Source organism: Camelus ferus, chromosome 2 (genome assembly GCF_009834535.1).
Source record: "Camelus ferus isolate YT-003-E chromosome 2, BCGSAC_Cfer_1.0, whole genome shotgun sequence".
NCBI lineage: Eukaryota > Metazoa > Chordata > Mammalia > Artiodactyla > Camelidae > Camelus > Camelus ferus.
In genome coordinates, this window is record NC_045697.1 from 90,566,394 (window position 1) to 90,590,064 (window position 23,671).

At 36.2% G+C, this 23,671-nt stretch overlaps 1 protein-coding gene across 3 annotated transcripts in view; it reads left to right on the plus strand.

Annotated features, from left to right (window-relative positions):
• Positions 1-23,671, plus strand: part of INTU (inturned planar cell polarity protein) — a 73,765-nt gene that overhangs the window by 27,243 nt on the left and 22,851 nt on the right. For all 3 annotated transcript variants that reach the window (XM_032463194.1, XM_006178614.3, XM_032463202.1), the window contains exons 3-8: positions 1,476-1,561; positions 9,506-9,709; positions 13,981-14,099; positions 16,697-16,786; positions 19,322-19,399; positions 22,500-22,689. In XM_032463194.1, the coding sequence (XP_032319085.1) occupies positions 1,476-1,561; positions 9,506-9,709; positions 13,981-14,099; positions 16,697-16,786; positions 19,322-19,399; positions 22,500-22,689 (767 nt within the window). The remainder of the gene's footprint in view (positions 1-1,475; positions 1,562-9,505; positions 9,710-13,980; positions 14,100-16,696; positions 16,787-19,321; positions 19,400-22,499; positions 22,690-23,671) is intronic.

The window sequence follows — 23,671 nt, forward strand, 5'->3', positions numbered from 1 at the left end:
GACCATCATGTGTGGCTTGGTGGAACTCTCACCTGCGGAACTCTCAACTGAATACCATCTCTTGAGCATCTAAACCTAGTGTAGGCTAATGCAAGCTTTCATGAGCATGGCCTAAGAAACTCCTCCTGCTCATTCCTCATTTAGTCCCTTTCCCGTATGATCAAGTATAAAGGTGAGCAAGGAAAGAAGGGAGAGGGAGGAACAGCAGTAGCCAGAGTAACGCCAATTTCTTCTGTTCCCCAACCTTCATTCCCACAGGGCATGAGGAAGAGGGCCAGGTGACACCTCTATACATAGTGGGTTGCATTAAAGGAGAAGAACTTTGAGCTTAGGGAGCATGAATCTTTTATAAAGAACAATTATTAACAGTAAGATATTGAGGGAGACACTATCCTTATTGTACTGTTTACATTTGCTCTGGAGGGAGACATTGTCTTGTCCAAAACTGTTCACCATACAAGCATCCTTGAAAAGATAATACAGAACAAAGACTTTCAGGGCCTGGGCTTGTGTGGTGTACAGAAACATGAGAGACCAATGGAGTATTGTCTACCAACACTGTTTTATCTATATATATGTTTATTATCTTAAACTCCATGTGGGTAGAGATTTTTGTCTGGTTTGTTCAATTCTGGATCTCAAGTGCCTAGAGCAGTGCCTAGCATACAGTAGGTGCTCGATAAGTATTTGTTGGGTGAATTAATGAATAGATGAGTATGAATTATTTAATCAATTTCCTAATGATATATTTAGGAATGATGAGAAAAAATAACCTTGGTATGTGCGTATTTCTATTAATATAGCTCACTGGTGTTTAGATACTACCTTTATGTTGTGAAAGTAAATTTCCATTTTAACAGTGATCTTTATTATATTAAAGCCATATATTATTAAATTTGATAATATACACATTTAAAGAGAAGCCATGGAAAAGGAGATATATACTAAAACATGTTATGGGTTTTGATGTGGTTGGGGACTTTTGAAACAAAGAGCTGTGTGTAGACACAGATCAGCAATAGCAGTGAATACCCAGCTTATTGAGTTATGATGTACCACATGGATTTAATTAAAATTTCAGCTGCATTTTTTTCACTATGGGTCTAAGTGGTTAGATTCAATTTTGTTAAGTGCAGGACTTGGTTTACGCTACAAATTTTCCATTTGTCCCTTGGGTTTATGTAATTCTCCCAGTTGTACCAAAAATGAAAATATTCATTCCTTTAAATATTCATAGGTTATATTTAGTTGTGGTGCAATGTTGGGCTGCATTTAATTTAAGAAACAGTGGAGTGGGAAGTTCGCTCTGCCACTACAGAGCTTTACAACCTTGGACAAGTCCCCGAATGTCTGTACCACATTTTCCATTCTACTTTGAGGAGATCAGAATAGATGCTTTTTTAATGTTCCCATTCTAGATCTTTTTCTGTTTTGGATATTCACGCATCTATCGTTCATTATGATTCTGTTTTCAGGTGATGTCCTTGTTGCTGTGAACGATGTAGATGTGACCTCTGAGAACATAGAGAGAGTTCTGTCTTGCATTCCTGGACCTATGCAGGTGTGGACATTGTTTTTCTGTGTTTTATGATGAATTATATGAAATAAGTATATCTTGCTATTTTTTTTTAATTCTGAAGGTAGTCATGTATAATGGGTAAGCTATACTTACACTCTTGGATAATTTTCAAATGCTTGTTAACATTTTTAGCTTTTGGAGATTGTTCCAAAGAGAGAGAGAAATATCTACAAATATCGAGTCATGCAGGAACAAGAACAATACTAAAAATATATATAATGACCAACTTTGCATTATAAGTACCATATGTGCTGATGAGAGTCCAATTCCTAGAAAAGTCATTTAAGACAGTCATGGAATTTTCTATTCTCTTAAACTCTAGTTTCTATAAAGTTTTTTAATGTAGTTTTAAACTACATTTTAAAAACTATTCTATTTTGTTGAGTTTTTTCATTACCTAGTTTAGCCTCACTGCTGAGCTTTTGTTTAGCTACTTAATGAATTATTTTTCATTCCTTCTAGGTAAAAATAAATCTCTTTCTTCAGTTACACTCTAAGCATTGACATTTTGTATTACTGATGACATTTTTTAGGTCATTAGATGTAGTCTTAAAATGCTGTACTTCCTATTTGTGAATGTGCTGCTCCTGTTAACATCAGGAATTGGCTTTCTCTCTTTGAAGAGTTGTGGAGGATGATACGCTTTCGCTGGCTAGAGGCTCTGTCAGGTGGTGAGAGGATGAAACAGTTTTTGGATTGATCAGGATGAAAAACAGAAGGCTTGATAAATCAGAATCTTATCTGTATCTGATAGGAGATTCTGAAATAATAGGTCCCATGATGATAATTCTTGTTTTCTGAGAAACAAGGTTTCTCTTATGTTCACTTCCTTCTCCCAATACACAGACACACACACATGCACACACACACACAGATGCTCAGTAACCTTAGCTAGCATTGGAAATGCCAAATGATAGTGCTAGAATAATTGTGGCAACCAGCAACCAGCAATGCCTAGGCGTGGATAGAGAGATGGAGATGGAGACGGGGTGGTGTTTGAAATAATAGCAGTCCGGTGACACCAGGCCTAGTGCCGGAGTAGGGTGTGCTGTTACCCCTTCAGCTGCTAGAGGAAGGGGAGCAAGAAGGGGGGCAAAGGTACTGGGGCACCTCAGGGGGCTCAGACGGCAGCTACTTACCATTCAGTAATGAAGAATTACAGTGTTTTAACAACTGAAACAGCCTCCCCCATGTACACTGGCTGCACCTCAGCCCTGAGTCAGGGCTCCTCCTTTCTCGCCCATGTCAGTTGCAGGTGTACTGCCGGAGTTCAGCCACATCCTTTCTGTCTGCAAAAAAAAGAGTTATGTTTCCAGTGGAGTTACATTATATGTATATTTAATTAACATTTGCAAATTCAGCTATGCACACTTGGCAGAAAAAAGAGGAGAAAGAAATAATGATTTAAATATTTTGGCCCAATTTCACCACCATTTCCATGTCCTCATTGAGCATGAAATAGGAGTTGTGTATCTGCTGTTTGCCTAGTTCGCCTTACAGCTGCATTAAGTGTGCTTCTATGTTCAAACAAATGTGTATGTGTATATACAAGACATATATATAAAATATATATATGTTTTTATGTATATGTATGTGTGTGTGTGTGTATATATATACATATATATATAACAACATGACTGTTAAGTGCCTATTCTTAGAGCTTGTGCCAAAATGAGGAAACAGCAATTTGTCTCAAAGATGGAAGAAAAACTGTTGCAAGTTGGAATTATCATATTGAGAGAGTATGTTGCACTCCAGCACAGCCTTGTCTTCTTACTGTAATTTCAAGGGGATTTTTACTATATACAAGTTGAGAATTAGGAAGGGAACTAGTGGCTGTGCCAGGAAGTGTTTTGGTGCTTTGCTGATACCATTTCCTTTGATAGTTTCATTTATTCCTCATAACCATCTGTAAGAGTCTGATCATTTGTGTTCCTATTTTACACAAGAAGAAAAAGAATCTAAGAGAGAGTTAATGATCTGTCCATGGTTGCAGAATTAATGACTCAAAGAACTGGAGCTGGTACGATCCTTCCGTTTCACACACAGGGGGGTGGACCTTTGTGTCTGCATCCCCTTCCTCTTGCTGGGCTAGAACTAACTGCAGCAGACTTGTGTCAGAAAAGGTTGTTTTACCTCATTTGTATCTGTTGCACTTCAAACAGTTATTCAAGCAATAAGAGGAATGCGGATTTATCAAGAATACCTTAGGAGATGTAATTTGGAAATACCCAACAGTAACATTTTTAACTTATACTCAGAGTATAAAAATAGCCTGAAATGCTTTTTGTCATCCAACAGAAGATGCCCTGGGACAGTGTGTAATGTGGTGGAAAGGTCACTGAGGAGGAGGAGGGCAGATCTCTATTTCAAACCTCTCACTGAGCAAGTTTCCAAACTCTCCTGGGTTTCAGTTTTCTCAGAGGGGATTTGAGAGAATAAATCTCAGAGCCCTATTCCAACACTACAGTTCTGTGTTTGAATTTTAAATAAGTTCTGTTATAAATAGATTGAGAATACCAGAGTGAAGTCCCAAGGCGTAGCCTATGTACTAGGTGAGGCACAAGGAACCCAAATCATTTCCTTTAAAGCCAGGTTTTAACGTTCTGCAAAACAGTTGTCTTAGATTCTTCAAAAATGTTAATATCATGAAAGAAAAAAGGGTTGGGAAACTATTTTAGACTAAGCCAGGCTGAACTGACATACAAGCAAATGCAGTGACTAATCCTGAACTGATCCTGCGCTGCAGTGGGGAGCAGCTGTATTGAGACAGTTGGGGAAATTTGAATATGGACTTTATTACAGATTAGTATTGTGTTTAGTATCAAAATTCCGAAGTGTCACAATTATATTTGCTTGTGTATCCTTAGGAGACATGTGCTAAAATATGTAGTGATGAAGTTTTCAAATAGCTGCAAATCATGATCAAGTGGTCTGGGCCAAAAATTTTTTTCCATTCAAGTACAGTTGGTTGCAGTGTATCAATCTCTAGTGTACAGCATAATGTCAGGCAAAACAATCTTTTAAATACACAGAGGTGGTGAGAATGGTAGGAGAGGGGAGAAGAGGTGGGGAAGCAAATGTGACAAAACAGTAACAATGGGTGAGGAATTGGTGAGGAATACAGCTGGGGGAGGAATATATAGGTAATCAGTCTTCTTCTTGCGACTTTCTTTAGGTTTAAAATTTTTTTAATAAAAAGTTGTGGGTTTAAAAAGAAAGTTTTTAGAAATTCAGATTACAAGAATGAAGGTACAGGTACTCTTCTAATTTTTTACTTTTGTGACCTTGGTCTGCTGCCACAGCTCTGTGCACTCATTTATTCAAAAAGCACGTAATCATACAGGTAGAGCACCATCCCCTCCCTGGGCCTGATCAGGGGGTCAGGTCCAAACATTGCAGGTGACCAGGACTGATTGCATTGAGCACTGGGCCACAGCCAGTTTTCCTCGAGCTTTGGAGGAAACCAACTCCTTTTCTGGGAGATCAATCTACAGAACGTTAACCTTAGACCCATACCTTCTAAGTACTTCTTAGGCCTGAAACAAGAAGAAAAGGCATCTTAAAGGAGATGATACTTGTGTAGAATGTTTTAATGTTTATTATTTCCTTGTTCCACAAAAATGATACTCATATATACTGTGGAAAAATTAGGAAGTCGACTGGTAAATTTTTTTGTAAGTATTTGTAACTTTTTTTTTTTAATTTTCAGAGCCCAGAAATAACTAGCTCTTTCAGTATTTTAAAGCGGAGGACTGAGGTGATCAGATTTTCATTTTATTAACATATTTAGACATTACTGGAGGTTGGGAAACCAGGTGGTCGGTTTTAGTCCAGAAGAGAGGGGGTGAAGGCCTCAGCAAAGGCCTTGGCTGTGGAGATGGAGGAGAAGGAGTAGATTTGATTTAAAGTATGTGGGAAGCGAAGAGGATAGCACTTCCTACAGGAGAGAGCGGAGTCCAAGATGCCTTCCAGGTTCTGTCTTCAGCGGTCCTGTGAGATTGCCCAGGAGAGGAGGATCAAGGAGAGAATTTACTGAGCAGAGTAGACTCAATTCCTTCAGAATTTTGACTAAGGAATATTCAAAGCATCTGCCAGGCAAAAGAGAAAGGATCAGGCTTGCAGAGAGCAGCAGAGATATTGTGAGAGAGACGGTGCAGACCATGAGGCAGAGGTGAGAGTCTGGTCTGGCTCTGGAGCTGCTTCAAACCTTGACAGTCTCCCTAGGTCCCGTGTGTGAAGAGGAAGACATGGTAGCTAATGAGGAGAGAGAGGGTTGGTTTGTTTGGCAGGGGCTGGAGAGACATTGCTTGTTGCATGGGATGGGTTGGAGATAGAAGTAGAGGAAGCAACAAGATTTTGGAAGTGGTAATTTATACAGAGCATTTCCTTGGACCTGAGGGAAGCCACGTCATCTCTTGAACTGGGAGGGAAGGCAGAAAGAAAGGATGGGCAAACCGCACAAACAAGAAAACATTTTGAGGGAGACAGGAGGTGATGAAACTTGTCACAGGTTAATGTCCATGGAGGAACAACAGAAGACCCTTTTTATGAGAAGCTTCATGTAAACTCAAACGGAAAAACCCTTTTTACAAGAAGCTTCATATAAACTATCTTAGATGTTTCTTAATTAAAGATTTTTCGTATAGAACACATTTAACATCCTTAATATTTACATATACCAACCCCTTTAAAAAAAATAGCACTCAACTCTTAATTTAGTTATCTATCTCACCCTTTTATCATTTTATCAAAGCAACCAGATTTCCTGACATTTATAACTGCTTAACATGTAAGCCTTTCAAAATGTCTTGCTAAAGAGTAATTATCTTTGCATTAAATCAGAATGGCGGCTAAGATAGTTCCTTAAGGAATGTTAATGGATGGTTCTGTGGTGTATTTGTTTGAGTTCTTGTCGTGGTGAGAGGAAAAGGTTGTTGCACCACAGACAAGAAATGCTGTTTGTTTGCCAAATGTAACATTAAAGTTCGTTTTCAAGTGTGTCCTTCTTCACTAGGCAGAGCAAACCAATCTTAAAATTTAGGTTGCTGTTGCCGCCTAAGGTAAAATTGGTAAATTTTTGTCTACCAGCTCATTTCCTTTTGTCATTTTTGGTGAGTCATACCCTATCTTTTGACCTCCCCAACCACAAAAATCTCAGCTGAAAGAGATGCGCTCCCTGTTCGGAGGCATGTTTCTTTCTGCAAGGACCCGTCTTTCTCCTTGTTCCACATCTAGGGTGCATGGCTCTCATGGACGCATAGCCGACCCAGCCTGCCTCTGTGACACCTGCTTCCTTAGGATGTCACTCATCTCGTGCTTCCTACCATAAGATTTCTCACCCTCCCCTCCATTCACATACCTAGCTCCTCCCCAGAGCCCGGTGCCAGGGGAACAGTCTTCAAAGCTCCCTTCTCTACTGGTACAAAGTCTGCACTCAGGATTTTCCCAGATTCTAAAGATTTCTCACATTTCCAAGGAAACCACCAAAGACTCCCATGTATTTTATTTGGACCCTCCGAAGTCCTCATTCTCAGATAAAAGAACCCCCTGACCACCAAGCCATTTATTGCATCAGATCTTTGTTCCAGAATTTAATATATTTATGCTTATGTTTCTGTTTTTATCTGTGTATACATAGGTTGAGCATTACCCACTAGAACAGATGCCACCCTTAGAACGTAGTCTTTCAGGCCATATAATGCTTACATGTTGCCTATTTGGGTCAAAATCTCACACCAAATTTTGTTTTTCATATCTCTCTAAGATCATTTCTGAGAGTGTCTCTTCAGCTCTTCCTCACCTTATCCTTATATTAATTTTCCTCAGATAACTCTTGATTGTTCCCATATAGGGTCTCTAATTTGTTTTATATATTTTTGTTCAGCTTTCTTAATTTTTTCCCTCCGAATATACTAATTTTCTACTCAGCCTTTTTAAGTATTGTATTCTAATACTGAGGGCCCATTTTTCAGCATGAGGTTTGCAGAAAACATTAAAAATTTAGTAAAGGTTGAGATTTTCCATTTGGAATATTAAATGTTTTGTGAAAAAAAGCATGATCATTGGACTTAGAAAAATTTCATGAGGAACTTCTCCCTTTTACTCTCTAGTTGTGACCTGGTTCATCTTAACTCTAAATATATACATATTGATGAATTTAGACCCCATGTCTCTTTTCCGCTTTTTAATAAAATAAAATCTGAAACCTATTTTAGAAAATATATTTATTTAACTTAATTTACTTTAGGTAGACAAAGATAACTTACTGCCTCTGAAATGCCAGACAGCTACAGATAAGCAAAATTGAATACAACCATAAATAGTCACTCCCTGCCAATCAAAAAAAAAAAAAAGAATATCTAGATATTTTTCCTTTTGAAAGGTTTTATTCAATCAGGATAGATTTATTTTATAGTACAACACTAACAATAGCTGGGTGAGCTGATGGGATTATGAATGAATTTTTAAAAATAATGTACTTAACATTTTTGCTAAAAATATATAAATATATAAAACTCATTCTTAAAAAGAGTGACAGTGATATGTTTGGTGTTTATCATATATTTAAAGTTGGCCTTAAAAATGGTACCTCTCAATAAATTATTAAAATAGGGATTGTTTATCACTGTCTTGATAATAATTTTTAAATGTTTTCTCAAAATGCAACTTACTACATATAAACAATTTTATCTGCTTTTAAATATTGAAAAGATTTCTTTTTTCCCTCAGTTTTATTGAGGTATGATTGATAAAAACTGTACATGTTTAAGTTATACAGTGTGATGATTTAATATACATTTATTCTTTATTCTTGATCAAGTATGAATTTATTTTTTGATTTAAAATGTAATCTAATTTTAAAAATCACTGCACTTTAAAGTCTAAATTTAAAATTTTATGGATTGTTACAATTAGAATGTCCCATTTTACTCATCTGTATTCTGATAAGGTCTTAAACATTAGAAATATTTTGTGTCTGTATAGCTTATGATGATGTCCTTGCTACACAAAACTATATTTAGTGAAAACTTCTTTTAGTCAAGATACACACTGGTGCGCCTTTGAATTTTTTTTTTTTTTTTAATGGAGGTACTGGGGAGGTACATGGTTAGCATTCACTCCACTTATTTCCCTCCCCCGCCCCCTACACTAGTGCTTCTTTGAAATGAGCAAGCTATCTTTGGCCAGCTGGCATCTAGACACATATCTCCATTTGCAAGGAAAGGTAATTGAGAAGTAGAAGCTACCTTTCAACAACTGGAAAATGGCCACATTCTGGACTCTTACCAATCTTGTTTGACATCAGGCCATGAAATTAAAACCATCTTGATAAAACTGATAATCTTCTTAGGGCCATGATCCAAGATCCAGCATGTGGACAGTTTTTTTTACTCTTCTTAGCCTTTATTCTAAATGATCACAAAGAATGTCTAAGAGAAGAATATTTGAGTATCACCTCACTTGAAAGGAGAGCTAATTCTGGTTGTATGAGATTGATTTTAATCTTGAATCTCTTCCTTCTACCTTCCCCAGATGAGTTAGTGCTGTTGGCATTTATAATATAATGTTGCTCTTTATTACACTATCAGATCATACTAATTTTTTCCCCATGGCATTTCTTGTATTTCTTGTCAATACTTAGAATACAGTGATTAAGCTTAAATTAATGAACTTATTACAGAGAATTATACATTCCTACTCTATAAGCATTTGTAATCATATGTGCCAGACATTGTCCTAGGAGCTGGAGATACAAATATAAACAGAGTACACAGTCCCTGCCATCAAGGAGCCCAATGCTCTAGGATGACTTTTATGCATACTGCGCATACCTGGGTGCATATGTGCACATACAGATCCTTCTTTGTGAAAACTGCAGCTGATTTTCCGTCATTGAAAAATCAACCTTTTAATTTTTTAAAGGTGAAACTGACATTTGAAAATGCATATGCTGTGAAAAAGGACACAACTCAACCAAGACAGAAAAAGGCACAGTCAAACACTAGTGATTTGGTAAGACTTCTCTGGGGAGAAGACATTGAAGGTATCCAGCAGAATATCTTAAACTCTCCTCACATCATCATGTATCTCACACTACAGCTCGACTCAGAAGCATCAAAGGAAGAGGTGAGTGTCTTCTTGACCGTGCAAAGGAAAGAAGTAAGGACTTTTCGTAGTTTTCCAAGTGAATGATAAGCACTTTCCTCAGTCATTCTGTGTCTTTGTTGTTTTTGTATGTCTCTTACACACAACAATCTTCTAATTGACAAGCTCAGTGAGTCCATTTATAGAGATGACTGAAATAACTGAATTTGTTTCCTCTACTTTAAAATTTTCTTTTTGAACTGCTTTTTCCATGTTAGTTTTAACCCATGTATTATTATTATTCTTGCTGTAGATGCTTCTATCTTTTTAGGGATTACTCTTAAAATTTTATCATGATATTTGTCTTAACAGATTGTAAAGTAAAACACTGTCTTAACCCCCTTTGAAAATAATTCAAGACCCTTAGTATACCTTAACTCCATTTCTCTCCTCTTCACCTGCATGCCATTGTCATCAATATTTTAGTGCTGTCATTTTTTAAAATTCTGTAAATTGGGCATAATTATTACTAATAGTACTACTTATTATTATAATACTTTATAATATTATAAAATATACAAAGTATATATCATAAAGTGTATATTTTATATCATTGCATACAGTTGAATCGTCTTTAAATTTACATGTATGCTTACCATTTTTTCACTATTCTTACATCTCAGACTGTCCTCATTCGATCATTTTTCTTCTTCTTAAAACATATATGTAAGTCATTGTTTTTTAGTAAAAATAAGATAAAAAATTACTTTTGTTGTTATTTATCTGATGATGTCTTTTTCACCCTTTTTGAAAGGTAGCTTTATAATGTTGCATTGTGAGACTAGGCCAGTCGCTATAACAAACAATCCTGTCTCAGTGGCTTAACATAATAAAAGGTTATTTCTCATTTCAATGTCTGTGTTCCTGGTCAATTGGCTCAGTGATGTGAGTCCTTCATCCCCTGGTTCCATTATTCCCAAGGGTTTCAGAGTCCTCTCTCGGATCTTCTGCATCTAGTTGTCCGGTGAGGGAAGAGAGAAAGCATGCAGTATCACAAGGGACATTTCAGAGACTTGGCTTAAAAGTAAGAACATCACTCTGCTCATGTTCCAGTGCCTGGAACTAGCTATATGGTCTCTCCCAATGCAAGGAGGTGAGAAATGTCGTCTTCCTGTGTGGCCAGAAAGAAGATGAAGTCAACACATGGCATTGCTTATGCCAACTAGGTAGAAAGTTGTTTTCTCTAATCTGTTTGCAGATAGTATTTCTTTGTATTCTGACTTCCATAATTGCTGTTACTGAGTCTACTGTCAGTCATTCCTTTTTAAGGAATCTTCTATTTTCTTTGTTCAGGTTCTTGCTTCTGCTCTGTCCAAACTGTCTTTTAACCTCTCCATGGTGTTTTTTGGTTTAAACAGTCATATTTTTATTTTTAGAAGTTCCTGAAAAGTTTTTAACTAATCTACATGCAAATCTGCTGTGCTAGTCCTGATCGTCTCTTGTTGCTCACTTGTCTTAGTGATTCTGTACTTTATTTCTCTAAGCACTTCATACATAGCTCTTCTCTATTCTACATCTTCCCATTCCAGTATCTCTAAGGCCTGGTGGAGACTCTGGCTTGTGGTGCTTGCCTTCTTACATCCTTCGGTATCGAGTGAACTTACTGCTTGATTTTATCTTTGTGAGTCCCTTGGTTCTAAGTGGGGAATGCCTTCTTCCAAAGAGAATTTGCCACTTCTGCTTGTCACAGAGCTAGGGCACTTCAGCCTTACTCGAGGGTCTGGGTTTAACACAGCCTTACTTAGGGGTCCTAGGCTTAGCTCACCTACCTAACCACTAGCCCAGTGCTCAGTGTCCTTACTGAAGCTATTGTAGGTGTCAGCCCTCAAGACCACTTGCCTGTCCTTCTGCCCACTAACCACTCCCTGCTGAGGCCCAGCTTGCCTTGCAGTGCTACGGAAGGGAGTTGGAAGGATACGGAAATGATGTCCCTGGAAACCTCTCTACTTCTATATCCAGCAATTCAGCAAGTATATTTTGGCCATGAATCTTGTAGTTTTACAGCACAAAGTTGTCTCAAAGCATCTAGTTTATCATGATGCTTTGAGCAGAAGTGAGATCTGAAAAGTTTTTACTTAACATACATTTCTTTGCTTTTGAAATCCTTGCAGCCTATGTTCTCAATGCCAAGGCCATTTAATCCAAAGGATGTATTTCCATCGATAGCTTCTTCATAGATCAAAATTTAGTCAGTAACTGACATGGAAAAGAAAGGACTTACTTATATATATTTTTGTAATTTTCTGTGTTCTGAAAAAAGACGTGGGGACCTAGAGTTAATAATTGTAATTTCTTGCATGTGTTACTAGTCCTTTATGTCTTTAAAACAAATGAGGAATTTAACCATTTGTTATATAAGACACACAGCACATTTCTGGGATAGCACCCTGAGTCTGTCTGGGTCGTCTCGGGGTAGGATAGCACTGAGGCCTTTTGTCACCCTTGCCTTTCTTTCCATGGGAAACTGTGTAGATGTTTCTCAGATGAACAGGTTTCTGTCTGTTGACAGCCCTGTATCAACACTGTAGTTAGGAGAGCCTTTTTATTCTTATTGTACAGAGTGGAAGCTGCTGCAAATGCAGGCTGCCAACAAGGGCTTAAAAATACAGCTAATTAAATGGGTTAGGAACTGTGCAGCTTGCCAGGGCTTGAATAGTGAGGCTTTCCAGGCTGGTCACTGCAGAGCTTGGAATAGACTCTCTCAAATGACCTCTGTACTGGTATTACTTGTTTTACAATTAAATGGCGTAGGGTCATTTTGTTTCCGTGTGAGTTACGTATTTAATAACTGCTTGTTTCCTTCAAGTTACAAGATTTGGAAATTTCAAAAAATGAATCAAAGAGTAAGTGGTGTTTGTTTAAAGTGGTGTTTGGTATTTGGCTAAATACAGTAAGTATCTGCCAGTTAAGGTTTAAATTTATTAAGTAGACATAACAGATCTTAACTGATCTCTGACTTAATTTTTAATGATAAAATGTTTTGTAACTGTTTTTACACTAGAAGTATTGCCAGAAGAGAGAATTTGGCCAGCATATTGCATAGCAATTTTCATATATTCAATGTGCTTAAAAAGAATAAAAAACAGATGTATCCAGATAATAATAAATATCATTATTTCTTTTTGTCCTAACGTAAAAGTTGCCAAGACATGGACTCCAAGTCACATAATTATTTCTTGTAAAGAGAGACCAAAGCAAAGTGTAGAACACTCTTTAGAGAGAGAACCAGGGAAAAGATATACTATTTTAAGAGTTTGGGCTTTCAATAATGACTATATTAATATTACTGGATATTGTCATTAAACAGTGTAACTGGAAGTTACTCTGAATTCTCTGTGATTTCCATCTAGAATTTTTATTTTGCCTGCTTTTAATTTGCCTTGTGAGAAAAATAGCATGTGGCTTTAAGTAACAGCAAAAAAGTGATGTGCAGAATACATCCCTTTGTGTAAAAGTTCTAGCAGTGTACTTCCTGATTTTGAAATTTATTTTATTTTGTAAAACCTATTTATTTCCTGGGAACATGCTCTTCTTGAAAATAGAAAACTATTAAGCATTTTGTGAATTACCTTATAGGTTTAATAATTTCCGTAATTTAAAATGTCTTCTCTTTCAAAGTTTGGATTCAGATTATTTTGTGTTGGGCAAACACTTTCAACTTTAAACTGAAGATTTTATAGTATCATAATAATTCTTTCTTCCTATCTGCACTAGTTTAATTTTGTACTCTCGCTTTGTAAGTTTAACTGCAGTCTTGCCTTGCGCTTAAATAAGATTTAATGGTTTCATCAAAGATGAAGATTCTTTAGAAGTTAGTAATGAAAGTAATTAAATTTAAAGACTCCTAAAAGTTACATGTGGTGTCTGTGTAGATATGTAACCATAGGAGATAAGAATATCTGTATAATGAAATATAATAAAATACTAGCATTTGAATTTATTGTAAAAGAGATTAAAGTTTGAAACATTGTTTGAAATTAGTTGTAATTATTTCAACTAATCAGTGTCCTACTCTGTATATATAGCCTGGCCAATTCTGACAGTCTCTAACTTGTTTTTTGGTATTTTAAATAGTAGGTAATGTGTTAAAATTCCAGGCATACTTATCTCATGTTTGAATAAAACTCCTAGGGAAACTGAAAAGATGCATTTTTTTGTTCTTTTCTTAATTGAAGGTCTGAACTTGCCATGAAAACAATAGTGATTGGAAAATTTGGTAGGGGTTGACATTTCTGTTTCTTTTCGTTTAACAGCAGGAAATCCTTTATCATTATCCAGTATCTGATGCATCTCAGAAACTTAAAAGTGTGAGAGGAATATTTCTCACACTCTGTGACATGTTGGAAAATGTAACTGGGACACAAGTTACTAGGTAATAATTGATTTTTATTTAGCTTTAATTCTCTGCCTTTCAAGTTCTTTACATTGGTTCTGACAAAGAAAATACCAAGGCAGGTATCTATTATACAAATGTATTTGTAGCTGTAATGTAAATATCTATGTGGCAGATATGATATCTGCAGATATTTTGTTTCTCATGTAAGTTATTTCTTTCTAGTCATCTGTTTAAAGTGTAGGTTCTCAGTACATCTGCAGAGCTGAGTGTTTTAGTACACTTTAAACAGCAAAGTTGGACTAATGACCTATACTTTAGAATTTCTTCATGAAGGTGATATCACTGAAGCATAGCATTTAATGAGTCTGGGCTTTTCCACGTTTTTATCTTGATTATTAACTTGCTAGACAATACCTTTGTGGTTGCTAAAAATGACTGAACACTGAATTTTTCATATACTTCAGAATATTCTGTTCTTACAACAATGATAGGAAAACACACAATACTCATACACTTTAGGAAGAGTATTCAGAAGTCAGTATCATCTGTGCAAGTTCACTCAGTGATGGATAAGCAAACTGATATCAAATGCCTTTTTGAAAGTTAAAGTACATCATAGAGTCAATTATAGAGCCTTGTATCACATTCCACATTGACTCATCAGGCCCTGTCTTTGAAATGCCCATAGTTAACTTATGAAAGGAGAGGGCTCAAACTCTTGTGTTTTGTTTTTGCTTTTTTTCATAAAATAAATCTGTAAATGATAAACCATTTTTCTTCCTTAATAGTGCAACAGTTTTAGACTTTACCAAAAAAAGTTTACCTTTTTTAGAACCCCTTAATACTGATAAAATATCAAGTTGGATTTTCTAGGCTTAACTTTTCTTTTCCCATCTTCTGGTTAAAATGACTCCTCTAGGATTTTAAAAGATAGGATCTGCAAGACAACAGGAAAAAGAATTTCTTTGTTTTTCTAAATGAAAGTGATGTTTAACACTGGGACTTTATTAATACAGTATATATAGAAAAGATTGTTTTATTTCAGGATACTAGTAACTGAGGGTCCATTTAGTGTATAAATGCATTCATAGAAACATGTCATAGGCCTCCTTTTATTTTTTTAAATAGCTTTATTGAGATATAGTTTATGTATCATACAATTCACCTATTTAAAGTATACGATTCAGTGGTTTTTGTATATTCACAGATATGTGCAACCATCACCAGAGTCAATTTTACAGCATTTTTATCCTCTCAGAGGGAAACCCTGCACCTTTTAGCTATCAATCCACCTACCCCACCCCAAGGCCTAAGCAACCACTCATCTACTTTCTCTCTATAGATTTCCCTCTTCCGGACATTTCAGAAGAATGAAATCATACTATGTCACTATTTGTAACTAGCTTCTTTCACTTAGCATAAAGTTTTCAAGGTGCAGGCCTCATTTTTAATCTTATTAATAATAAAATTTGTTTTAAGTTTCTCCATGTGGATTTTATTTTATTTTTCTCAAAAGTACAGATATTTTACATGATATTTAGATCTTACTAGATAAGATATGGGTTAAACATGTGGAAAACAGTAAATGTGTATAGGAAGACTTTTTTGTGAAAGAATCAATGCAAAAATAAATATGTCAGGGATTCCTTAGCAGTGTGTGTCCTTTGTTGCATGTTTTAAAACTACAGTGAAATTAATTATGACTACAAATGAGTCTAATATTTGTCTATGCATTTTTAAAACTTTATAAAGGCAAAAGTATAACCCTTTTGAAAAAAACCTGTTAGCAATTCATATTTAAAATCCCACACATTTATCTACTGCAGTATAGAAGTTAACACTATATCCTAAGAACTCAACAGATAAAGACTGACGGATGTATTTTAATTTCAACAAAGAATGTTTTTATTTTATCTTCTTCCCACCACCTCCCCACACTGTAAGAAAGAATCATTCTCTATGTTTCCATAGTTGACTATTGTATATCTCTTTAGAATGCATTCAATTTGTTTTCCAGCTTTATCGAAATATAATTGAAGTACAGGAAACTGCACACATATAAGTGTATAATTTGATCATTTTTGACATTGGAATAGACTCAGACCATCACCACCATGAATATACCTATCACTTAAAGTGTTTCCTTGAGAACACGTTTAAATCTGACATATATTTCAGTTACTTGTTTATGTATCTGTGTCCCATACTAAATGATCATCTTGTAGGCTGGAGCCACATCTTTGTTTCTTTGTAATCTCTTTTAGTAAACATGTTTATAGGTAGACAATCAGAAAAGATTTGTTAAATTAACACACTGGGATGGAAGCTTTCTTTTGAAAAAAAATTGTATATATTCAGTAAATGTTAGCAAAAGATTTTCACCACTTTTTTGCTGTAATGGGTCTACTTTTGTTTGAACCAGAGTTTTGTGGATTTTTTTAAAATATGTATTTCAGGTTTTTGTTGTACAATTTCTTGCCTTTTCTGTGTGGCAGTTAGGTGTATGCCAAGAAATTTGCTTATTAACACGCAGTTCTTAACTCATACCATATGTACTCTTTTATGAATGACTGTTTATAATTTTATGACATTTAAAGATATTCTAATTTCATTTTGATTCCATTTTTTCTTAGCTCATCCCTTCTTTTAAATGGGAAACAAATTCATGTGGCTTATTGGAAAGAATCTGACAAGTTGTTGTTAATTGGCCTGCCTGCTGAGGAGTAAGTTGGGATTTTTGTTTACTTTAAGCTCATTTCTAAAATACTGCTAACAAAATCTCATGTATTAAAATTATGACATTTCTGTCAAAAGTCAAAACCAAGCAGTTTTGCAATTTAAAGGTCTGTTGCACTAGTACAGTAGCTCCCTGTCCTTTTGGTGTGGACAGTGCAGAAAGGTGCCAGGAAGGCCCAGCTAGACCAGTTAGTAAAGGTGGGAGCTATCAATACACTTTGGTCTGAGATGTGGCCAGTACAGAGTTCTGCTCAAACTTTTGATCGTATGATTTGGATTTTGCCTGTTTACAGTTTTTTACTTTGGCAATTTTGTAGAATTAAGTTAGCAAAAAGGTGTTTTGCCCTAACCACCCTTGGAACACCTTTGACCAAATAATGAATACTTAACTCTAAAATGACTTCTCTAGTGGTACATCTTATATTATCATTGTCCTTCTTAACTTTTTTGCAACTATTTAGAAATACATCTTACTCTAATAGTTAGAGGTAAAAGCAGGGATGACATTTGTATATATTTGTTAGAATTGAGTTACTAAATCCAGCCCACACTCAAGGAGAGGGTAGTTAAGCTCCACATTTTGAGGGGAGGAGTTTCAAACAATTTGTGGACATGTTTTAACACCACAAGCAGGAACTTCAAAGGGTGTAGTGGAAAATTTCAAAATGTTTTACATTTTGAAGGGGTCTTTAATTTTGGACAGATCATGAATGTGGCATTCAGAAATTGTAATGTGGGGGAATAATGGTGCTGTGACATATATGGATGACCAGCCAATGTGCATTTTTCTGTCTAAAAGGGTAATGTAATAAACCCTGCCAGGAGACTGCCCTATACCAATGGGTTGGAATATGAAAAACTGAGTTGTTTTGAAAGTATGGGTTTATAAGAATTCGAGAATGTCCAGAATGGGACACTTTAGAGTGTCGTGGCAGGGTAAAACAGCTGCCTTTAGACTTTTGTAGTAGCTCAAAATGCAAAAGAAAAGGCACAGATAATACAATGGTAAGATAGTGGTAGGGCGGCAGTTAGAGAGCAGAGAGGAGGGCCCAGCTAAGGAACTGAGCAGAGGCTGCTCCATCACATTCTGATGCCAGCCTCTGATGCCACCAGCTAAATGAGTTAGGCAGATAGAGACAGTTTCCTGTAGAGGTTTTACCCTGAAGCCAAAAATAGAACTGTCACTGCTAAGCTCCGGATTGAGGTTGTGCTGGATAGGGAAAGCTCTAGCCAATTTCTTTATTACGTGGGTGGGAGTGGGGAGGGGAGTAATTCCTATCCTAGAGAACTTGGTTTGGTAAGTTAGAATGAATTTGAAGATCCTCCTCCTCCTCTGTTCTGAGCTTCAAGTCAGAAACAGCCCTAGCCACCTCTTTACCCAGCTCTCTTACTGCTCGTGTTAACCACTCTGTACCAGATTCTTTCCCTCATTCCATCTGTTTTACATAACCATGAACGGTAGGTATTATGAGTCTCACTTGTTCAGACTGGGAAATAGAGTATTGTGAGATCATGCACAAGCACCCCCTCCATGTCATTCACGTGTCCATGTATCTCCAACATTGTGCGTGTGGTTTATAATTGAACTGGTGGCCCTGGGATTTTCCCCACATTTGTCTCAGTGCCAAAGCCTGTGCGTTTCCCTCTTCGCCACTGCCTTTTACAAGTGAGAAAAGTGCTGTCCCCCTGGAAGATAGGGTGGGGCTTATACCCCAGGAACATGTGTTTCCAGCAGGGAGAGAGCATCCTCCTGTGATGGCTGCAGTGAACAGCGGGGATCTAAGCAGAAGACACCATGAAGTAGTGGAGACGGGAACTTGGTAGCTAAGGAGATGGATGCGCCCTAGCAGGTTCTACTGCCTGTGTGTCCTTGCACAAGTTACTTCACTTCTTGAACCTGTTTACCCATTGGTATAATGGGAATGATAAGACCTGCTTTGTAGAGTTTTACAAAGCTTCAAGGAGAAAGTGTTAAATCCATTTCTTTCTTTCCTTTCTCCTACTTTCTTTCCTTTCTCTAGCACTTAGGGATATCTTTTTGTCACAAGAGTTGGAGATTCAATTGAGATCTGGGTAATACTGGAAAGTGTCAAGAATGTAGCATTTCTTTCTGTGGGGCCTAGGTACTGCACCAACTACTTTATTTGCATTAATTTTATTTAATCCTCAAAATGAGCCTGAGAAGGGCTTAGTGATTTTGGTTCCCTTTTACACAGAAAGGAAATTGAATCCTAAAGGGGGTTAAGTGATCTCCATACAGACGTGAATAGTCAGTATGATGATTACTTGTGAATCCCGTGAAAATCTCTACTTGACCCATGCTAGAACCCCAGATCTAGACATCAAAGTCTTTAATTTGTAATGCAACCTTCCTAGCAACCATTTTACACAGCTATACTCCCAGTTAACACACACCATTTTCACATTCATTACACATAAAATGTAAAGATGAACAGCTTCTTTTATGTCATGTATTGTTTGATTATGTTATAAATGAACAGGTGTATTTTTGCTTTTTTCAGAGTTCCTCTTCCTCAGCTAAGGAATATGATAGAAAATGTTGCCCAAACCTTAAAATTTATGTATGGTTCTTTAGATAGGTAAGTACTTCTTTGAGTTGAATCTCAAGTTTTAAGTATATGCTTCCAAATCACCTTTTGCAGTTAATAGTGTTCTTTGGTTGGCAAGTTAGTTGTTTGGGGTTTTTTTCTTCTTTTTCTTATTATTTTCTCATCCTTCAAACTGGCTTTTATTTTACAGCTCTAGGCAGTTTTTCATTTGATACATTGCTTTTTCTTTTTTGGTCTCATATGTTACTTTTGTGAAATAGTGATGTAACCACCATTATATTCTGATTTGATATATTTCTGTAGGGGCAGATTTCTTCAGAACAGATACAGAAAAGAGTAAGAAGACTTTAAATACATTTTTTTGTGATTATAAGACTGTTGTCAAGTTCACTATCCTACAGTGTGATACTTTTTCCTTAAAGATTTTTTTAGTAAAACAATGTATGCACTATGAAAATAAATAAAAAACACAGTGGAGAAGGTAATCAACTATTTAGTTTTATGTATATCCTTCCATGTATTTTCTATACAATATGGATATACATACTCTCTTTTTTTTTTTTTTACACATGTGGGCTCATATTATGCATATTTTTCTGCTTCTTTCTTTTCTAACCTTGCAGTATGTGATGCATCTTTCTTGATCTGAAGGAGGAAATTTGAGGTAACCATTTAACATTTGAACATGTAAAATTATGTAAGATAGATTTTTCTCTTTGTGGGATTTTTGTAAGTCCCAGTACTTCAGAGGGCTAATATGATACCTTTGCTTTCAAAGCCTTAAGAGTGTATCAATATCAAAATCCGAATTCAGTTTATACATTTTTCCAAGCCATAGTGGTATCAGCTATATGTTTATCTAGAGTGGATCTTTGTTGTCACTGTCCTCAAAGCTGCCTAAAGGAATTTTCTGTGATTGTGCCATCTGGGAAAATTGTCTAGTTTGCAGTGTTTTTCTCCAGGAGCCTCTTGGGAGACACCTCTCTCTGAAATGCAGTTACTTAAGAGCATTTTCCAAATGTGTGAACTACAAAATATTGGGCAGCAACATTCAGTGCTTTTACCTTTTACTAATAAGGAAATTTTTAACCAATGAAGAATAAGGATATGGTTATAAACTACCTCTTTAAATTTATACTAAATAAGCAAACCTTGCTATATTTTGCCTTATTGAAGCTTTCTATTTTTATTTAAAAAGAAAAGAGATAATCAAAGATTAAATTCCTTCAATGATTTCCGTGCATGAAGACAAGCAATTGAAATTGTTCTGCAAATTCCAATGGAGTAGGCTGTGGGCAGAATTTCATGTTGAAATTTAGCTCCCATTGATTTGGAAGTATCTCCAAACTGACACCAAATTTAAGTAGTTTCTTCTTGTTCAAGTGAGAATTTGAAAGGCAAACTAAGATAATAAATGTGAAGATCCAATGAGTACTTAAAACCAAGAAGCAGTATGGATCCAAGATACTGTCAATTGTCATTTTGCAGTAATTTTTTATCACAAGTTTTTTTCTGATTATGAAAGATATCAAAGGCCCATTATGAATAATTATGAAAAGACTAAAAAGTCCAAAAGCCTATATTGTCTTTTTCAAGTTTTAAGCTGGTTAGTTCCCTGTGAGCCACACACAAAAAAAACTGATTATACATTAATAAAGTTTAATGTTGTGATCAAATTAAAGATACAGGTTTCCTTCATTCTTGCTGGCTAATCCACCAGCAAATCCTAATCAGCCTGTCTTCAAAACATACCTCAAATCTATGCACTTCTCTCCATCTGCACTATTACCTTGTCCAGCCACTGCCCTCTGTCACTACTGTAGTAACTTCCTAACTGGTTTCCTTGCCTCCATTCCTGCCTCTCTAATTTCCAAAGTTAGAGTGATCTTTCTGCATTGTTATCTGGCTCCTGCATACCTTTCTGATCTCAGATCTCAAACCACACCGCCCCTGTGTACTGTTCTGCAGGCACCCTGGCCAAGCTTGTTTCCACCCTGGGCTTTTGCACTCTGGCCTCTTCCTGGACCGTTTTGACATCGGGATCTCAGCTGAAATGCCCCATTCTCAGAGACTCTCCTCTAACCATTTGATCTAAAATAGCTGACCAGTCACCTCATCCACGCACATGGTCCTGATCTCTGCATAGTGCTTTGGACAAGTTCATGTTTTTACTTTTTGTTCATTTGTTGTCATTCTCCAGTAGAATGTGAGCTTCATGGGAGCAGAGACCTTGTCTTTTGTCTTGATATTTTTACTGCTGTAAAAATTACCTCCAGCAATGAGAATAGTGCCTGGAACATAGTAGCACTCAAGTAATTGGCTTAATGAATCAGTGAATATTATCCTGATATATTAATGGTATATATACCCTTTATTGTGTTATCCAGTGGGCTGTTCCAATGAGCGGTTGTAGACAATGCTGTATTACTTTCACATGGCTAAAGACGAGTAGTTGTTTTTTTTTTTAAGTTCTTAAACAGTTATGCCTTCATTAGTGAAGAGGGGAGGAAATAACTTAGGCTAATTATGTGTTTACTGTATACCAGTAAGTAATAAGCACAATAAGTACTTAAACTTAACTATGTACTAGTTACTTTGCTTGTGAGTTAGATAGTATTATCCCCATTTGGAAACAAAAGTTCAGAGAAAGGTTAGATGATTTTCCCTAGAGATCTACCTAGTAAAAAAAGCAGCGAGAAGCATCAAAGCCAGATCTGTTCTATTACAAACCTCAAAATCTCTTTATCATACTATGTTACCTGGAAGATATCGGGAGTTGTAAATGGTTGAGAGATGGTCAGAGGTAAAAGCAACTTATTTTTTGCAGAAAGGGTGCTTCAGCCATTCTATTATACCACTTGTGTTATCCCTGTGGTTCTTCCATGGTACCATCTACTCAAAGGTTTTAGGGTAAAAAAAAAAAATAGGTTTTAGGGTAAAAAATATCAATGGGGTGAATTTCTTAACATGCTCCATCAGTAACATTACAGTGGTAATTCCTGTTTAGGGAGAAGGAGTGGAAAGAGAGCCTGTGTTGTGGGGAGAGATCCAGTCCCCTTAGGAGCACACAAGAAAGAGATGACCACCATTTCAGTATGTTGTTCTGACTTCACGGCTCTTGTTTCTTCAGTGCCTTTTGCCAGGTTGAGAATGTTCCTCGTTTGGATCATTTTTTCGACTTATTCTTCCAAAGAGCACTTCAGCCTGCTAAGCTACATTCCAGTGCCAGTCCCAGTGCACAGCAGTATGATGCTTTCAGTGCCGTGCTTGTAGACAATCTCCCTGGAGTTCGGTGGCTCACACTTCCACAGGAAATCAGGGTAATTTTAGGTGTCATAAATAAGAATCAGAACCAGTTGCCTTGTAATTCTTTATCTTTTTTTTCTTTAGGTTTTTTGTTATTTTGAGGATTGTGGGAGAGAGTTAAAGGGGCAATTGGTTGATAAAAGTAGGAGGGTCCAGTGCAGTGGACTTTTTCTTTCTAAATAGAAATTATCTCTCTCATCTTACTCTAACATTTAAGCTTTGTCCAAACTTGGAATACTTCTCAGAAATCATAATTATATGACATGTCCTACTTTTAAATTTTGTGATTTTGATTTTTACAGAGGAAGGTCATCTAGTTAGGTTTATGTTTCTATATAATTAAAGGTAGATGGACTGGGATTTCAAAATGTAGAATAGATAAACAAGATTATATTGTATAGCACAGGGAAATATATACAAGGTAGCTCACAGCGAAAAAAAATGTGACAATGAATATATGTATGTTCATGTATAACTGAAAAATTGTACTCTACCCTGGAATTTGACACAACATTGTAAAATGACTATAACGCAATTAAAAAAATGTTAAAAAAAAGGTAGATGGAATGCCTGGTTAACAATATTCTTAAGTAAAATACAAACTCCATTAATAATAGAAAAATCTTTGTTTTACATGAACATATATAATTAGCTTTGCCTTGTCCCATAGATAGCTTAACAAAGGTAAGACTTCATAACAGTTAAGTATTATCAATGTGATTTTAGTCGTTCCTGTAGATCCAAAATATCTTTACTGCTGAATGACTGGAAAGATCATTTCAGACATTTTCATCAACAGTAATCTATTTAGCAACAGTGTTCGTATTAGTATTAAATGAGGCACTATGCCACAGCCAGTTCCCAACCATGGAGAAACCCAGGCTATATTGTAGTAAAATCCCAATGCAAGATTCTGCTCTTCATGAAATTCTACCATGTCTGATCAAATAAATACCTTCTGACAGTTTAGTAATAATTTAAACTGATATATTAGCC